This window comes from Solanum dulcamara, chromosome 11 (genome assembly GCF_947179165.1).
Source record: "Solanum dulcamara chromosome 11, daSolDulc1.2, whole genome shotgun sequence".
In the NCBI taxonomy this organism is placed as follows: Eukaryota; Viridiplantae; Streptophyta; class Magnoliopsida; order Solanales; family Solanaceae; genus Solanum; species Solanum dulcamara.
Window position 1 is genome coordinate 52,852,495 of NC_077247.1, and position 19,513 is coordinate 52,872,007.

The 19,513-nt window shown below is 34.6% G+C and overlaps 2 protein-coding genes across 2 annotated transcripts; both read right to left on the bottom strand.

Annotated features, from left to right (window-relative positions):
- Positions 1-7,346: 7,346 nt before the first annotated feature.
- On the bottom strand, positions 7,347-10,898 carry LOC129872244 (rac-like GTP-binding protein RHO1). The gene is made up of 7 exons (XM_055947163.1): positions 10,283-10,898; positions 9,418-9,505; positions 9,183-9,292; positions 9,038-9,101; positions 8,098-8,162; positions 7,925-7,990; positions 7,347-7,832 (listed from the first exon to the last, which is right to left on the bottom strand). The coding sequence occupies exons 1-7, from the start codon at positions 10,379-10,381 to the stop codon at positions 7,731-7,733; spliced, it is 594 nt and encodes a 197-aa protein (XP_055803138.1). The 5' UTR covers positions 10,382-10,898; the 3' UTR covers positions 7,347-7,730.
- A 993-nt stretch (positions 10,899-11,891) lies between these two features.
- Positions 11,892-16,721, bottom strand: LOC129872242 (3-dehydroquinate synthase, chloroplastic). Its single transcript, XM_055947162.1, has 8 exons — positions 16,248-16,721; positions 14,371-14,521; positions 14,114-14,281; positions 13,747-13,973; positions 13,160-13,283; positions 12,716-12,778; positions 12,414-12,557; positions 11,892-12,332 (listed from the first exon to the last, which is right to left on the bottom strand). Exons 1-8 carry the CDS (start codon positions 16,556-16,558, stop codon positions 12,201-12,203), a joined length of 1,320 nt encoding a protein of 439 aa, XP_055803137.1. The 5' UTR covers positions 16,559-16,721; the 3' UTR covers positions 11,892-12,200.
- Between the last annotated feature and the right edge of the window lie 2,792 nt (positions 16,722-19,513).

Consider the following 19,513-nt stretch of genomic DNA (forward strand, 5'->3'; position numbering starts at 1 on the left):
AGGATAGATGATTTTCAGCCTAGTGGAAAAAAAACAAAAAGATTTTTCTTCAGCACAACTTTTCTCCGTTTTCTAAACAGACTTCCTAATTTAAAAAGAATAAAATTTTCCTAAGTAGTTTCCCAATTCAGCATCATTATAAATATATATATTCGCTATTTGATTCATCCATTTCTCTAGACATACTCTGTGCATTCAAGTTCTGGTTTTCAAATCGAAAATTGTAAGTGAAAAAATTAAACCGGCGAAGGCCTAATTAAGTACGTCCTAGTTATTGATAGATATTTTCACGATTTGTCCGCTTATTGTTGGTTGGATGCTTAAAATCGTTACATAAGATATACTCTAGATAGAAGATTTTAATTGATATTCTTTTTAGAAAGGGAGTGGGTGGGGGAGGCATAAGTTTATTAAATGGACGGTATTACATTATTCAAATATTGTGAGGCTACAGAATTTCACTCCATTTTTTGAGTGAATATACACCTTTTCCCCACCTTTCTGTACCATTTGCCTTTAAATTTTGAAAGAAAAACAAAACATACTAGAGCATGAGTATTATCAACCAAGTAATATCAACCAAGTAAAATGGTTGTCCACTTAAAATGGTGGATAGTTCATTTACTTTTTAAGTGGGTAAAATGCCCATTAATATTTTCCTCCACTTGTAAATATGGCTATAAATATAGCCTTAAACTTCAATGTAAAAATACACAAAACATATAAAAGAAGAGAATTACTATTACTCTCTCTATATTACTACTCTCTCTATTAATACTTTATATATTACTCTCTTGTTCTTCTTTCTTTACAAAATTATCAAGTAAGTTAATTCATAACACGTTATCAGCACGAAGCTCTAATTTTTCAGAAAATTAACTTCTATATCAGGTATATCTACTAAAGAAATTTAATTTTTAAGTTATCTTTGTTACTTTCAAATTAATTTTCATCATGTCAAACTTGTCAAAATTGGAATTTGTGGCACTTGATATTTCTGGTAAAAATTATTTGTCATGGGTACTTGATGCTGAAATTCACCTTACCGCTAAGGGTCTTGGTGATGCTATAATTGAAGGAAATACAGCATCAAGTCAGGATAAAGCAAAGGCTATGATTTTCCTTCGTCATCATCTAGATGAAAGCCTAAAAATGGAATACTTGACAGTGAAAGATCCACTTGAATTGTGGAAAGACTTAAAAGGGAGGTATGACCACCTCAGGGCAACGGTATTGCCAAGGGCTCGTTATGAGTGGATGCACTTACGGTTTCAAGATTTTAAAACCGTAATTGAGTATAATTCTGCTGTATTTAGAATAACTTCCCAATTAAAATTATGTGGGGAAAATATAAATGATGAGGACATGTTAGAAAAGGCACTAACTACTTTTCATGCCTCTAATGTAATATTACAGCAGCAATACCGTGAAAAGGGTTTTAAAAAATACTCTGAATTGATATCATGCCTTCTGGTGGCTGAACAACATAATGCCCTTTTAATGAAAAATCATGAAGCCCGTCCCACTGGAACTGCTCCGTTACCGGAGGCAAATATGGTAAAAGCACATGGCCAGTCTGAAAGAAGACATAATAAATATCAAGGTCACAATAATGTGCGTGGGCGTGGCAATGGCAGAGGACGATATAATAATCGTCGTGGTGGTGGTCAACATAAAAGGGAGAACAATATCAGTTCTCAAAATGACCCTTCAAAAAGTAACTGTCATCGTTGTGGCATGAAAGGCCACTGGAAAAATGAATGTCGGACGCCTGAGCATTTTGTAAGACTTTATCAAAATTCTTTTAAAAGAAAGGCAAATAGAGGTGGTGCCTCTTCTTCTAATGCTCGGATAGAGTCACACTTGACGTTCGAAAATAATGTTGAGGCAAGGCCTTTGAATAATGATAATATTGAAGCAAATATGGCCTTAAGGGATGATGATTTTAATGACCTCAATGATATTACTCATTTGGAGGTTGAAGATTTTTTTAAGGATCTTAATTGATGTTTAATTTCATGTTTTTCAATATGTTATCATGTACTTTGAATTATTGTGTTTTTACGTTTATGTATTTGAAGAAAAAAATAATAATCAAGGTTACATTTTTATGATAATTGTATATTATTTATTACATTGTGCTATTTTACAATGTTGTAATTAATTACTATTAGTGTGCTATTATTTAATCTTAATATCATATTGTTACTAAAAATAATATTCGCCTTATTTAATGTCATTATAATAACTATTTATTCTTGTTAATGTTTTAGACATTAATAATATATAATGATTGTATTATTTTTGTCAATAAACAAATTATCTATACATGATGAATAATATTATATTAATGTTTTATAATATTTTATATTTGTTTTTAATACTTGTGTATAATATTTATTTAAGGTTAATAAGTATACAATTCCATAAACTAAATTATTGTAACATTCATCATAATTGAATCATATAATTTTTTTTAATTATAAATTACCATAATTTAACTTTAAAAAAAAAAAAGGACTTATGTTTTTCTAGCAAAATTGTTACTTATTTTATTTCTTACAATGCATTTTTATTTTATGAAGATAAATAAATTTATCAGTCTTCAATTGGATTCAAGATGAATAATGGAGATATGTGCATTTTGGATAGTGCCACAACTCATACGATATTAAAAGAAAAGAAATATTTTTGTCATTTGATTATGAAAAAGGCCTATGTCAATACAATATCTGGTAGTACAAAATTAATTGAAGGCTCTGGAAAAGCAGCCTTATTACTACCTGGAGGAACGATATTGGTAATTGATAATGCATTATATTGTAGTAAGTCTCAAAGAAACTTGTTAAGTTTCAAGGTTATTCGCCAAAATGGCTATCATATTGAGACTGCAAATGAAGGAAAGGTTGAATACCTTTATATAACTACAATAAATATGGAGAAGAAAATTGTGCATGAAAAATTACCTGCACTTTCTTCTGGGTTGTACCATACAAATATTGGTACTGTTGAATCACATGCCATTGTAAACAAAAGGTTTACTGATTCTAATGATTTTATCATTTGGCATGACCGGTTGGGCCATCCCGATTATAATATGATGCGCAGAATTATTGAGAATTCACATGGACACACTTTGAAAAATCAGAAAATTCTTCAATCTAAGGAATTCTCTTGTGTTGCTTGTTCCCAAGGAAAACTGATTATCAAACCATCAGCAACTAAGGTTGGGATTGAATCCCCTGCGTTTCTGAAACGTATACAGGGTGATATATGTGGGCCAATTCACCCTTCATGTGGACCATTCAAATATTATATGGTCTTGATAGATGCATCTACAAGATGGTCACATGTGTGCTTATTATCAACTCGCAACATGGCTTTTGCGAGATTGTTAGCTCAAATTATAAGGTTAAGAGCACAATTTCCAGATTATGCAATAAAGACAATTCGTCTTGATAATGCTGGTGAATTCACATCTCAATCATTTAATGATTATTGTATGTCGATTGGAATAAAAGTTGAGCATCCGGTCGCTCATGTACATACACAAAATGGTCTAGCAGAATCATTGATTAAACGCCTCCAATGGATAGCTAGACCATTGCTAATGAGGACAAAACTTCCTATTTCAGTATGGGGGCATGCTATTTTGCATGCAGCAGCACTTGTGCGCGTAAGGCCAACAAATTATCATGAATTTTCCCCATTACAGTTGGCGTTTGGAAGGGAGCCAAATATATCCCATCTTAGAATATTTGGGTGTGCGGTATATGTCCCAATTGCTCCACCGCATCGCACAAAGATGGGTCCCCAAAGAAGGTTGGGAATATATGTTGGGTATGAATCTCCTTCTATTATAAAATATCTGGAACCTATGACTGGAGATTTATTTACGGCAAGATTTGCTGATTGTCATTTTGATGAATCAGTATACCCAACATTAGGGGGAGAACATAAGCAGATGAAAAATGAGATAGATTGGAATTCATTGTCACTATCTCATTTAGATCCTCGAACAAATCAATGTGAGCAAGAAGTTCAAAAGATGATTTATTTGCAGAATATTGCAAATCAACTACCGGATGCATTTACTAACCTTCCATGGGTTACTAAATCGCATATCCCAGCTGCTAATGCTCAAGTTCGAGTTGATGTCCCGGTAGGACAACTTATTCAGGCAAATGAATCTAGACCACGCTTAAAACGTGGAAGACCATTTGGTTCCAAAGATAAAAATCCTCGAAAAAGGAAAGGAATGAATGATCAAGATGATCATAATTTGGAGGCGAGTGCTCAAGAAGAGCCCAGAGACACAACAAATGGTGATACCACCGAGGAGGTCCAAGTACCTGAAAATAATGAGAATGAAGAAATCTCAATAAGTTATGTCTCGACAGGAAAACGGTGGAACCGAAATAATATTGTGGTCGATAATATTTTTGCTTATAATGTTGCCATTGAAATAATGCAACAAGATAAGGATCTTGAACCAAAATCTGTCGATGAATGCAGACAGAGAAATGATTGGCCAAGATGGAAGGATGCAATTCAAGCAGAGTTAACTTCACTTGAAAAACGTGAAGTTTTCGGATCAATAGTTCGAACACTTGAAGGTGTCAAGCCAGTAGGGCACAAATGGGTTTTTGTGCGTAAACGAAATGAAAAGGGTGAAGTCGTAAGATATAAAGCACGATTTGTAGCCCAAGGTTTTTCGCAAAGACCTGGCATTGACTATATGGAAACATATTCCCCTGTGGTGGATGCAATTACTTTCAGGTATCTAATGAATTTGGCAGTTCATGAAAAGCTTAAAATGCAGTTAATGGACGTGGTCACTGCCTATTTATATGGTTCATTGGACCACGACATTTTTATGAAAATTCCCGAAGGGTTCAAAGTGTCTGAAGCATACAAGGATTCTCGAGAAAATTGCTCAATAAAACTTCAAAAATCCTTGTACGGGTTGAAACAATCAGGGCGAATGTGGTACAATCGTCTTAGCGAATATTTGCTAAAAGAAGGATATAAAAATGATCCAATTTGCCCTTGTGTCTTTATGAGATGGTCTGGATCTGAATTTGTCATAATAGCAGTATATGTTGATGATTTAAATATTATTGGAACTCCAGAAGAACTTTCAAAGGCAGTAAAATGCCTGAAAAGGGAGTTTGAAATGAAAGATCTTGGAAAGACAAAATTTTGTCTTGGTCTACAAATTGAACATTTTACAAATGGGATATTTGTCCATCAGTCAACATATACTGAAAATATTTTAAAGAGATTTTATATGGATAAAGCACACCCATTGAGTACTCCAATGGTTGTGAGATCTCTTGATATTAATACAGATCCGTTTCGGCCTTATGAAAATGATGAAGAACTTATTGGTGCTGAAATACCATACCTTAGTGCAATTGGTGCATTAATGTATCTTGCCAACAATTCTAGACCAGATATAGCTTTCTCAGTAAACTTGTTAGCAAGATTTAGTTCTTCACCAACACGCAGACACTGGAATGGAATTAAGCATATATTCAGATACCTTCGAGGTACCATTGATATGGGATTGTTTTACTCAAATGATTCCACGTCACAATTGATTGGTTATGCAGATGCGGGATATTTATCTGATCCCCATAAAGGTCGATCGCAAATAGGCTATTTATTTACATGTGGTGGTACAGCTATATCATGGCGTTCAACAAAGCAAACTATGGTTGCCACTTCCTCAAATCATGCAGAGATAATAGCCATTCATGAAGCAAGTCGAGAATGTGTTTGGTTAAGATCAATAACTGAACACATTCAAGAAACATGTGGTCTTTCTTTGACAAAAGACGCTCCAACAATATTGTATGAAGACAATGCTGCATATATAGCTCAACTGAAGGGAGGATACATCAAAGGAGACAGAACAAAACATATTTCACCAAAATTCTTTTTCACTCATGATCTTCAAAAGAAGGGTGAAATAGATGTCCAACAAATTCGTTCAAGTGACAATTTGGCGGATATATTCACCAAAGCATTGCCAACATCAACCTTTGAGAAAATGAGATACAAAATTGGAATGCGTCGTCTTCGAGATATTAAGTGATATTTTTCATCAGGGGGAGCAAAATACGCGCTGTACTCTTTTTTCCTTAGTCAAGGTTTTGTCCCACTGGGTTTTCCTGATAAGGTTTTTAATGAGGCAGCACTCAAGGCGTATTATCAGATATGTGTACTCTTTTTCCTTCATTAGGCTTTTTCCCACTGGGTTTTTCCTAATAAGGTTTTAACGAGGCACATTTCTCGTGGACATCCAAGGGGGAGTATTATCAACCAAGTAATATCAACCAAGTAAAATGGTTGTCCACTTAAAATGGTGGATAGTCCATTTACTTTTTAAGTGGGTAAAATGCCCATTAATATTTTCCCCCACTTGTAAATATGGCTATAAATATAGCCTTAAACTTCAATGTAAAAATACACAAAACATATAAAAGAAGAGAATTACTATTACTCTCTCTATATTACTACTCTCTCTATTAATACTTTCTATATTACTCTCTTGTTCTTCTTTCTTTACAAAATTATCAAGTAAGTTAATTCATAACAATGAGATCAATCAACTTTAGCTTTATCTTTTGGCACTGTTATTCACTGTTCCCAGATATATGATTTGCATTAAATATACGGATTTCGTACCTGTATTAATGCTTACCGTAGAAAATCACTATGTAGTGATTTAATTGTACAACAGTTTTTACACTGCCAATGCATAGAGAACTCCTATTATATATTAGTAGAATCTCGTAATCCATTATAAAATATGACTACAAAGTCGTAGGATCGATACATTTTTTTCTCAATTAAAATAGAAATTGTACCTGGCCAGCTAAGATATGACAAAGAAGAACCTAATCAAACTGTAATTTGATATCTGGCAATCAAGTTGCCACTTTATGCCATGTTTGTAGAGTCAACATCTCCCTATTTGATTATAATAATTGGTGTACAGGTTTCCTAAGATGAAAAGATTGAAATGAGAATATATCACAGGACTAGGGTCAACTAATAACATGCAATGTATTTGTTGTCCAGACCATTACAGAAAGAACACCTAGTAGTGGATCACCTCGAATTAATTCTGGTATCTTATCTTTTTAGATTTTTCAACTTCACAAACTTATTCCTTTTCCCTTCTAACATAGAAAAAAAAAGTCAAGTGAAAGGCAGAAAGGTATCTTTAATGATCAGGCCAAGAAAATAAACTAAATTCAGAAAGAACAAACATTCTAACTTTTTCCCCTTTCTCATACCATTTACAATAAGAACTTAATGAAGCAAGAGCAGAAAGATACTTGAAAGGAGCAGTAATATATTTCATTGCCACAATATCTAAGAAGAAGGTCAAATATGTTTAAAGAAATATGCCGTCAACATTGCCGGGAAAATTTCTCCTTTTTTTTTTCTAACTGGATCATTCGGTCATTAATACATAAAGCAAATCAAAACAGAGAGGGCACAATACAGTGGCCTACGACAAGGTGCTGTGACTAAACAATTAGAGAACACAGCATTACAGAAAATCGAGCCACCTGACAATTCAAGAGATCACTAGTAATTTTAAATGAGACATACAATATGGACCTCCTACTTCCTCCGAGACAAATGACAAAGGAATATGATAGAGAGGTTACAAGGAGAACTGGGACCAGTAATAACATTGGACCTACTGTTGATCACAAAATAGAACATGCTTTTTGGGACTTCCCCTTCTTTTTCTTCTGCTTGGGCGGCTGAAGCACGACCTTGATAGCGGCATCAAAGACTGCTTTCACGTTCTGCAGCAAGGACATTTCAACCACACACTTAAAAAGATGCATATAAAAAGTTACTTCAGTGCAAAAAATAAGATGATTCACAGAAAACATACCTGCTGTGTCTTTGAACTACATTCAATGTAAGCAGGTGCACCAATTGTTTTCCTCAGCTCCTCACCCTAAAAGTTGAAATTGGGTCGAGTTAAAATAATAGAAAAAAGAGCAAGCAAGGTATAATAATATCCAACAAAGCATCAAAATGAGAAAGATTACTGGTGATCCTTACCTGAGCTGTAGTAATTGGCACAGCACCAGGATGGTCTACAAAGAACTGATTGTCATCCCGAAGATCTGCATCCAAAACAGGTATAAAGTAGGATAATTAGGCTTTGATGCTTGAAAATCGTCATCAGAAAAAAGAGAAACAAAAAAACAAAAAACTGAAACACAAGTTAGACATAAGTCATAACATGTCGAGCAAACTAGCACATTTCAGAGCATAAAGAGAACAAGAAGAGAAACATAGATACATGGCAAATCATGCCAGTTAAAGCTTGCCCGGTATGGTGAGCAGAGATTGCACTACTTCAGGACAAGGTGGTGGTTGCATTCAGATTCAAATTCAACTGCCAGGGCTCCTTCTTGATTTAACTTTTATCATTTAAAAGAGAGATTAATTCCTATATATTAATTAAGCATTGCATTGATACCTATAGGAAGAGTTAATTCTTTCAACTCAATCATAAACGAGTAAATTGAGCAAAAACAACAAGATTACCCACATCTACTACCCACCAGCCATTCACCAGCTTCACAAAATAGAAAGCCCACCATTCTCTTCATTTTCTCTTCAGCAGTTAACATAAATTTTCTATCATATACTAAGATCAATCAATCAATTAACTACACCTTAATCCCAAATTTGTTGGGACCGGGCTACATAAACCATCTAGATCTATTCCACTCTATTTATGCTCATTCACAACTACAGGCTTTCAAAGTTCACTTAACCAAGCAAGTTAGGTCATATGTGCTGAAACATCCTTATATTTCCATGGTATTTTCCCTCTTAGTTCTTTTTACCACTCAGAATTGAAGAACCAATAGAAAAGCTTGAAGAGACCAACTTGATCATCATCATATGCACATATTTTTTTTGAACTTAAACATCATATGCACATATATGAAACAAAATAAGATCAGATCATGCTTAATGGAATTCTCACCAAGTTTTGTTCCAACAAGCACTATCGGAACACCGGGGGCATAATGCTTCAATTCAGGAATCCACTGGAAATATATAAACAAATCAAGCTCAATATAGGAAATAGAAAACCCATATACGCAAACGAAACAGAATGAGAAGCTCACCTTCTTGGCAACGTTTTCATAGCTGGCTTTACTAATGAGAGAGAATGCCAAAATGAAAACATCAGCTCCACGGTAACTCAGAGGTCTTAATCTATTGTAATCCTCCTGTCCTGCAATCCATATATAACTCATCAGGCTCAATAAAATGTGGACACACAACTTTTAACATTAGATATATGTATCGAATCAGAAGCTCAGCAGCAAATGCATAGTAAATGGTGTCTGAAATAGTTACCAGCAGTATCCCACAACCCTAGGTTGACAGTACTCCCATTGACGACCACATTTGCACTGAAATTGTCGAACACAGTGGGCACATAATCCTGTCAATCATTTCAATAAACAAGACGACAACAATTTATGTCAAGTCTTAAAATAAATGACCAAGAACTTTCTCAGAATAAACAAATCCACGATATGATAACACCACAACTTTCTTCAAAGCCACAATGATGTAAAAGGCAGCAAAGAGGGAACATTAATTTAAATGATCCAAAAATCAGCAATTTAACGCAAGAGAGCATTACAACCCTTGTTTTTCTCACATTTAGTGCTATTTATCACTGCTAGATTGCAAAAGGGCACGTCATAACTTTGCAATAATGGAATAACTCAGCATATAATTACAAAGGTGGTGTACATGGAATAACTCAGCATATAATTACAAAGTTGGCGCAAAGCAAACAAATTTAGAGAACTAAGAAACTTTCTCCTAGAGAACAAAGAAGATGCAATTTTTATCACCTAATAAATTTCTAATAAGACAAAAAATATGTATAGGTTAAAAAGTGGTCTGAAGCAAACAAATTTGTGAACCTATAAATTTCACCAAGATACCATCTTTATACCCCATATAGAGCTTGAATAACAAAAGAAACCCCACCAGCTTGCAAATAAACAAACAACAATTAAATCCCACTGGGCTGGTTTCATTTCCATTACTCAATAGTTTGAAAAAGAAACAAGAGGCGCCAATTTTTTTTACATTGAATAACGTATAAATAAACATAATGTTTTCGATCAATCTATTCGTAAAGCAAGAACTACATTAAGGTAAAAGATGCAAAAGGGAAGAAATTGCGTAAAGAAAAAATACAAACCGTGGGGAAGGTATTGCTGGTGTAAGAAATCAAGAGACACGTCTTTCCAACGGCACCATCGCCCACGGTGACACATTTGATAAACCTTGAAGCACTCATTTTTTCCTGGCTAGCTCTAAATATTCAGAAAACCAACAACAACCCTCCTCTTCTCAGATCTTCTTAAGAAGACCCGATCCTAAAAAAAAATATTAAAAACAAAACCAAAAAAAGATTGAAATGTGGTATCTTGGGGCTTCTTGTTTTCTTTTCCTTTAACCTCTCCAATTCCTTTCACTATCGTATCTGTAGAATGGCATTAAAACCCAGCAGAGAAGAAAACCGAGACATGCCAATGGTGTTTCTTTTTTTCCCTTGGTGAAACCCTAACCCTAATTCCACGAAAGGGGAATTCAGAGAGAATTGTAGAAGAGGGGAAAGGGAGTAAGGTGAATGAAAATGAGAATGGGAGAAAATGGTAAAGAGAAAATGAGGAGAAATTTGGGGATCCCAGATCTAGAAAGATAAAGTTTGAGGTAGAGAGAGAAAGGGTGAAAATAAATGGGTGTTCATCTCTGTTTTTTTCTTCTTCTATTTCGTATTATTATTATAAGTAACCCTATGTTTTAGCCGGGAAATAATGCCGTTGTACTGTTCATTCAATTGTGTTTCCTTTTGTGGCTATTATGATTTTTTAAATGTCTGCACCTTATATTCAAATTAAAAGTCTATTTGAGATATTTTAATTTCATTACTATAATATCGAAATTTGGATGTATAATCAAATACAAGTTTTTTTATCGTATATTTATTTATAAAGTATATTAATTTTAATTTTCTTATAACCTTATCTCCATCAGGATAAATAAGAGTCATTTTCAATAATAAAATGAAGGCAATAAAATATATTCTTTATGCCCAAAAGTTTTGCCGTAAGTAAAAGAAAATAGTCAAAATACTTTTGAGTCTAATCTTGCTAAGCCATGTTCACGTTTGCCTCTCTTAATTTTCAAATAGGTCTCTCACTTTAAAAAATAAAATCTGGACTTTTTTGTTTCTTAATTTTCACATTCCTCAAAAGAGAAAAATACAATTCTGGCCCTTTTATTTCGAAAGGTCCCACCATATCTTTTCTAAACAAAAAGTATAAATCATGGTGACACTGTTGTAATTAATTTCCACCAACTAGTTAGTGCCTTGTATTAATGTAAGTACCTGAAATTCCAAATAATCATTGAAATATTATGAAATTGATTTGCGCTACCTAATCATAGTGGATAGCATTTCAATGAAAGATGTGCACCTACCCTTTTCTTTTTCATTTTTTTTTCTCTTCACATGTCATTTTTCCATTGAAAAATAATTTGAGACCATTGAACGAAAATAATAGTAATAATATATTATTTTTAAAAAATAAAAGTTGCGTAGTATGTAGTAACTATAAAATGACAGCTTTTAATACGATTGTGACCACCGCAATAATATTAAAATTTGACAAGTTTTGTTAGGTACAAACTTTTTTAGAATGAAAATTTGGTGCAACAACTACAAGCACGTTCTCATGGATTTGTTTGCTTAATTTAAACAGCTAAAGAGAGCATCATTTGATTCATCAGCAATTATATTAGTAGTTGAAGAGACAACTCATCCATTATGAATATTATTTGCAGATACAACAGTTAATGGAGCTCCACTGTTAAGCCAATGTCCAAATCAATAAGGCCCTACAAGCTACAAGTATAAAGAAGATTTGACAGAGTAAAAAAAAACACACACTTGAGATAACATTACACTAACCAAAGAACTAGTAAAAAGGCATCTGGTATTTCATGGAGGGCATGAGCATACCTCCAAGCGGAAACAGAACTGCCTACAACCTTGACCAACCAGGACTTGTATTTTAATCGAACAATTACTTTTATGTTACAACCATGATTGATTAAGATTTGGAAAATGCATGGAGTGTTTCATCGAGGGCCTTCTGGTCATAATCACCGGTGAAGACACAGTTACCAAGTGGACCTTTTAGAAGGATAAGTCTTAGCTTCCCATCTGCCACTTTTTTATCAACCTGACACCCAAAACAACAGAATCAATGGTTGAAGGAATGACTTCTAGCTATTAGGAGCTAAAAAAAACTATGGACTCTTACAGCCATGATAGACTTGAACATCTCCACGGTCATAGTTTCTGGAGGTGAAGTCGGCAGCTTTGCCTGTTGTAAGATCTTCTGCACCCGCTGTACCAGTGAGTCATCAATCCAACCAAGCCGGCGTGACATGTCAACAGCCATGACCTGAAAAAAAATTGTACCTAGTTTATGCATCATGGATACTAATATGAATTTATCCCTTTATTTTCTTATGTATTCTCCTTTCACGTTTCTCTGAAGAGCTGTCCAGTAGGGGGAAGAGATCACTTGGATAGGAGGTGATGAAAGTATGAAACCTATACCATGCCAGCAGCAACTGCTTCTCCATGAAGCCACTGCCCATAGCCAAAGCCAGTCTCAACTGCCTGCAAATAATAGCTCTTCTAGTGAGAGGACGTCATCTCAGAAAATGACTTTAACAAGCCTATGGAACATTCGATATTTTCCTTAAGATGCAATTTGACTGTTTCACCATCAACAAAAGCATTCTTTTCCAGACAAGGAAGTAGAGACTTCCAGACAAGCGTCAAATCCCTTGAGCATTTTAAGACGAAGAGAAATAAAACAACAATTGAAACTTATGAACTTTACATAAAGCTGTAATGACACAAATCTATCTAGTTTCCCTCAACTATGACAGTCTTCACAGGCAAACAAACTATTAAATGATGAGACACCATGAGATGGTCATCGAGCTCATGTAACATAGCAGCAAAAGGAATGCACAACAACTGTCTAACACTTACATGACCAAAGGTATGACCCAAGTTCAAAGTTGCCCTCAGTCCGCTTTCCTTCTCATCTTGAGAAACAACCTCTGCTTTGTTTTCACAGGAACGCTTGATAGCGTAGGTAAATACAGTGGGATCCCTGGAAAAGGATAACCATTTTCAGTAACATATGAAAATGTATCAGATAGCCAGGTTAAATTAGTCTTAGTAAGTGTGAAAGCTTCAGGTTATGATATGAGTGATTCAGTTCGAGTCATACAAGCACTGCTGTATATACTTGTGACACCAGCTTGATCTTTAGAATGACAGTTACGACTTATCCAGAAAAGGTTATGATACTTCCAATTGAAGCCCAATATAAAGCTCAAAAGACTTGACAAATTCCTAAAAATGGGTGGGGGTAGGGGTGGAGAGGACACATAACTCCTCCACTTGGATTCCCCTATTTCTCATCAAGGTGTTCTTACATTCTTAATGGGCCATATAAGATGGCAGAAAAATTGAACTTTGTGCCTATGTAAATCTCTAGAGATGAAAGCTAGACAAACTAAAAGTTGGCAATTCAACTACTCAATGACATACAAATGATTACGATTGTTTACCTTGCTAATAATAATGGCATATTCTGCTCTTGCCACTCGAAAAACTCAGCATCTCTAATGACTCCATATTTTATCACCTCTGCAAGGCCAGATGCTAATTCTCTCTCTGGTAAAGTATTTAGGGTATCTGTGTCTATAAGCACACACTGTGGTTGGTAGAATGCTCCAATCAAATTTTTACCAAGTGGGTGGTTTATTCCAGTTTTGCCTCCAACTGAAGAATCTACCTAAAGACAGTGGGCCAAAGAACATGATACAAAAGTTAGTATCACTAAAGAGAAGAATCCATACTCATCAAACTAGCAAAGATAATGCACATTTCAAGTCACATGTAATTGATTCTAGAAAAGAGAAAAACTCATTGAACCTGTGCCATAACAGTGGTAGGAATCTGAATAAAATTAACTCCACGGAGGTAGGAAGCGGCGGCATATCCACACATGTCACCTATAACTCCACCACCGAGAGCGACGAATGTACAACGACGATCCAGCCTTGATTCGATGGCTTTATCAAAGACTTTCATAAGAGTATCCTGAAATAGCATATTGACAACATCACATAAACCTTAAAAATAAAATATTTCTCTTGAAACTCAAATTCTTAAAACCCAAAGCTGCTTACCATGTTTTTAAATTGCTCGCCATCTGGCAAAATGACACTTTCTATGGTAACATTAGGGTTTCCATCTGTCAAAGCGCTTATAGTTTTATCAAGATATAGAGGGGCAACTGTAGTGTTAGTAACTACAAGGACTCTCTTCCCATGAATATGTCTGCATATAAGAACGGAGGAAATTGAACATGGAAATTCAGAAGAAGTCGCAAACGAATATAAAGACAAACGGACACAGACACACACACAACAAAAGAAGTTAAAATAAAACTGGAAACAACTCCAAGTTAGGCCAAAAATGTTATCATGATAGATCAAATTGATTTCTTAATTTCCTCTGAACAAGTAAAAACAACCAATCAACAAGCAAATGAAACCAAGACTCTGAGATTTTCATTCTGAAACCTTATAATTCAATATCCACACAAACCAGCAAATGAAACCATAACCTTGAGAGTGAGAAATATCTTGTATTAGTGCGGAGCAACCCGGACTAGCACAATCAAAACTTATTTGGTCCTCCCAACCACTTGGCACTCGGCCCTCTTTTATAGGAAAGTGGGGCTCACCGTGACTGGCAACAGTAGCATTCGTTCACCTCACTGCCTTTTTATTTTGTTGTTTTCGGTGTCCATTTATACTTGGTCATTTTTTGCTACAGAAAGCAAAAGCTATTGCTGTAACAACATCCTAGGATTTGCTAATGGATGTAACTAAGTTGATTTGAATACATCTCATGTTGCAAAGTGGCAGATTAACTAATTGTGACTCACTTTCAAACTGTACCAGCTTGTAATGGACTATGTTTCCGTGAAGATCATTGGTTCAAATAGAGGTGGTTTGTGTAGAAATTGTTAATGTTCATTTATATGCCCCTTCACCAACTAATCCTTATATGCATCATAAAAATAACACATTTTTAGCGCACTTCTCTCCCTGCTTTATTTTTAAACTGGTGTTGCATGTGCCAGGAGTACGAAAAGGAAGGTGATCAGTTGCTGTCACACTGTAAAGTGGCCTCACAGTTTTGGGAGGTAATTCTCTTTGTTTGACATCAATGGAGTGCATTCATAAACAGTGTAGGAGGCTATGGCAAGTAGAAGGACAAGGGAGTTGGGGAAAGCATAATGGAAGACTAGTCCACTATGCCTTTTTGGTCTATATGAAATGAAATGAATGGAGGATGTTTCGAAGCAACAAGAGAAGCTTAAATAACACCGTTTCTATAATTTATACTTAGTGTGAAGAAAGAATTTTTGTAAAGATGGTTGTATAGGCTTAATGGAAGATCAAGATTAACCTACATTTCCACTTTTGTACTTGTTTTTTCCTCTGTAATCTTGGTCAATTAATGGAAGGAATTTCACTTATCCAAAAAGAAAGTCCTACACACTCAACCACTACCACCAAAAGAGAACTCCCCTCTATACAGCCTATGAAAACTGAAAGATAGTGGCAATGATGACATGGTGCATATTACGGAACATTAGAATCGAGCAGACATATGATTCTACCCTCTATACTACCTAGGATATCACCAGAATGATAATTGAGAGCGTCATAAGAAACTGTTATTTTGCCTTTAAAATTAATAAAATAGTCGTATCCCGCACTCTATGCCAATTAACCAGGTATATTTTCTTCCTGCAGATGTTAAGAGTTCTTTCCCCACACGGGCTTTTCAGGGAAGACTTCCAAGTTGCTAAATTCACTTAACATCATCTAGTATTCAATTAGAAGAAGCTATGTTCTCTCTGTCAGTCAGGCTGATACTAAAGAATGCAAAAGCTTTCCTTTCCTTATTAAAAACAATGCCTATGAATAAAATCTAAGCAAATAAGGAAGAGTTGGTGAAATTCAAGTAGCAGATAGCACAAGTAAGTTACCTTTGAAGGAGGTCAGGTTGATCAAGAAGTCCAGCCCCAATATAAATCGGGTAGCTCCGATTACCCAGATCCACTTCAACAACAGTGGGAGCCTGAGAACTCGCTTTACTCGACGCCTGATCCATCACTTTCGTCGCAGAAGTTGCCAACACCTTCAATCGTGTGGTGGCTTTCAACTTCAGCCCACACGTGGAAGAAGGTGAGGAGGCAGAAGCAGGGAAACACACGTGGATGTCACGTGGAATTGCTCTGGATTGGTGGGCCGAATTGGTGAAAGATAAAGCCTGTTTTGGGCAGAAAGACGACGCCATGGAAGTTGGTGTGGCGGAGGAAGAAGAGAAAAATCGTGGATGGCTGGGTAGGTGTTTAGGGGACTTTCATTTCATAGTGTTAGATTGATTAGGTGAGAATAGCGATGGAGGGCGTGGTAGGTGGAAATTTGGAAAAATGCTTTTCTGGTACAAGTTTTTCGAGGCCCCACAAGTAGCACTTCTTATCGAGCAGATAATTTATACATAACAAATATACTATTCTATTAGGAATCTTGGTTTGAATTGATTAGTTATAATGGGATAAATTATATTAAAATTAATTAAGATGAAATAAGTTATGTTGAAATTATTTTTTATTGAGTATTTGGTTTATTGTATTCAAAATAATATGCATTGCACAAATTTTAAGAATAGGTGTTTGTTTACAAAAATATCATTTCTTTTATTTAGTTTTTTATATTTTCTTTTTGCAAGCTTTAGTTATTTAATATTCGTTCTTAAAATAAAATTTAATCTTCTTTACCTTAAATATTTTTATGTGTGCATTTCCATGATGTCCGTATGTATTTAAAAATAAAACTTTCTTCTTGTTTAATTTAAAAATAGAATTTTCATTTTAAATTTGTTAAAGTAAAAAATAATTTATGAGAAATCAGAATATAAAAAAACATAAGAATTAGTCAAATAAATTTATATATAAAAATTATATTATATAATATAATTTTTAATAGAAAAAATATGAAGAATTATTATAAAAATAAGGAGTGAATGTTATTATATATTACATTAAAAATAAAGTAAATATATGTGAATGTGAAGAGTGAGGTATGAAAAATATTTAACAGGATATATTTGTCATTTACCTATTTTATCTCGGGATAAGTTATTTCGGGATTAGTATACCACCCAAGAGGAGGGATAACTTATTTCGGTACTATTTATTAATCCCGAGATAAGTTATCTCGGACTTGTCAACCAAACACCAACTTAAGTGTCGCTATAATTTAATCCTGAAATTATTTGGTGTTATCTTTCACACCAAACGACCCCTTAGTTAATCAATAAGATATCAGTTGATTCGATATTGGGTTAATAATTATCGAGTGATTATTAGATTGTTTATTAGCTCAATCATTTCGTACTCCCTTATTTCACTTTTCATCACCAATATATTGATCTCCCTTCAAACAAAATAATTTTTCTATCGCTACTTAAGCCACTAATTCAGTAGTTGTAAATCGCGTTAAGGAATACATGAAAATCTAAATTATGAGGGTGTATGAATATAAGCATTTATTTAATAAATATTCACATGTACACCAATTTAATATTTCAAGACTAAGATATACTTCAAATATACATTTTTATACAATGAAGATTCGTCCATTATGATCAAGACTGGTCAGCTAATAGCCCAGTAAGAAATCCAACTCACAAATACGTATCAAGTCATATAACGAGCGGCAAAATATTAAATGGGGCTTTAGGGTATGTATTTTACATACTTAGGGTAAAAATATAATGAAATGATTTTTAATGTTTTACCCAATAAGGAACTTGAATAATTTGCCCTTCATCGAAAAATCATTAAGTATAGAATTTTAATCTATTTACCAACCGTTGCTTTAATTAGGGCTGGGCATAAAATACCGAAAACCGAATTACCGAACCGAACCGGGTATTTCGGTATTTCGGTATTCGGTATTCGATAATTCGGTTCGGTATTCGGTATTTATAATTTTACTGTTCGGTATTCGGTATTCGATATTTTTAATTTTACTGTTCGATATTCGGTAAAATACCGAATACCGAAAATAAATTAGTCTGTTGGGCCTAATTGCCTAAAGAAGTAAAGGGCTAAAGGCCCATAAATATTTTAAGACCAGTCTTGTGCCCCTCCAGCCCAAATCCGTTGCCCCTGCAGCCCAAATCCATAAAAATCACCTACATCTACATTCCCTTTCTATTCATCCAAATGCCCAACCCTAGACAGCAGCTTCTTCCAAATTTCTCATCCAAAGCAAAGAATCCACTTCGTCAGGAACCTTATCAAAGAAGTCGCTGAATTTGCTCCATATGAGAAGAGGATTACTGAGCTTCTTAAAGTTGGCAAGGACAAGCGTGCATTGAAGGTAGCCAAGAGAAAGTTGGGTACTCACATGAGGGCAAAGAAAAAGATAGAGGAGATGTCTAGCGTTCTCCGTAAAATGAGGGCCACCGGAGGTGGTGAAAAGAAGAAGTGAAACCTTTATCCTTATTTTGACAATTGAGGAACTGAGCTTATTAGTTATTATACATTATCTTTTTAAATTAGCTATGAAATTCTCTAGACTCTCTGTGACAGCTACTTGTGGCTTTGAATTTTTATTAAGATTATGACATTTTGCTAAAAAAAAAAATACTTCAGTTAATAGTTTTGCCTTCACCTGTGGGCTGTGGCGCTGTTAAGACCTTAATACTTTAGTATTCCCATACCTTTCTATGCTTGTGAGATATGTATGTTTGTGTATATCTGGATGCATATATCGACCCTGATTTTTCTGTGGAGTTATTGGTCCTATATTAGATTCACTCTCTGGGTATGCTATTATTGATTACAGCCTTTAGCTGATGCAGAAGGAGCTAAGAAACATGGCATGATTGATTTGTTGAAGTTATATAGTGGCCTATCTTATGTGAGTTCTTTTGCTTATCTTGTTTAGGCTAAACTGGATAGATTTGATGTCTCGTTATTTTTTTTTACGCAATTTGGCAGTCTTGTGATTTTTCAACACCTTAATTTTCAAGTTGTATTAGGGTCAAAAATACCTTTTGATATGATATTTACTGGCTGCTGACTCTATTTCCATCAAGGTCTAGGTACTCATCTATCAAAAAGCATATGAACTAATTAATCTTATGTTGATTCTTTTTCATAGTTGTTTTGTTCTCTTAACTTTGTGATTGATTATTTTCTGTGACACATGGTATATTCTGCATTTTTTACCCGTCATA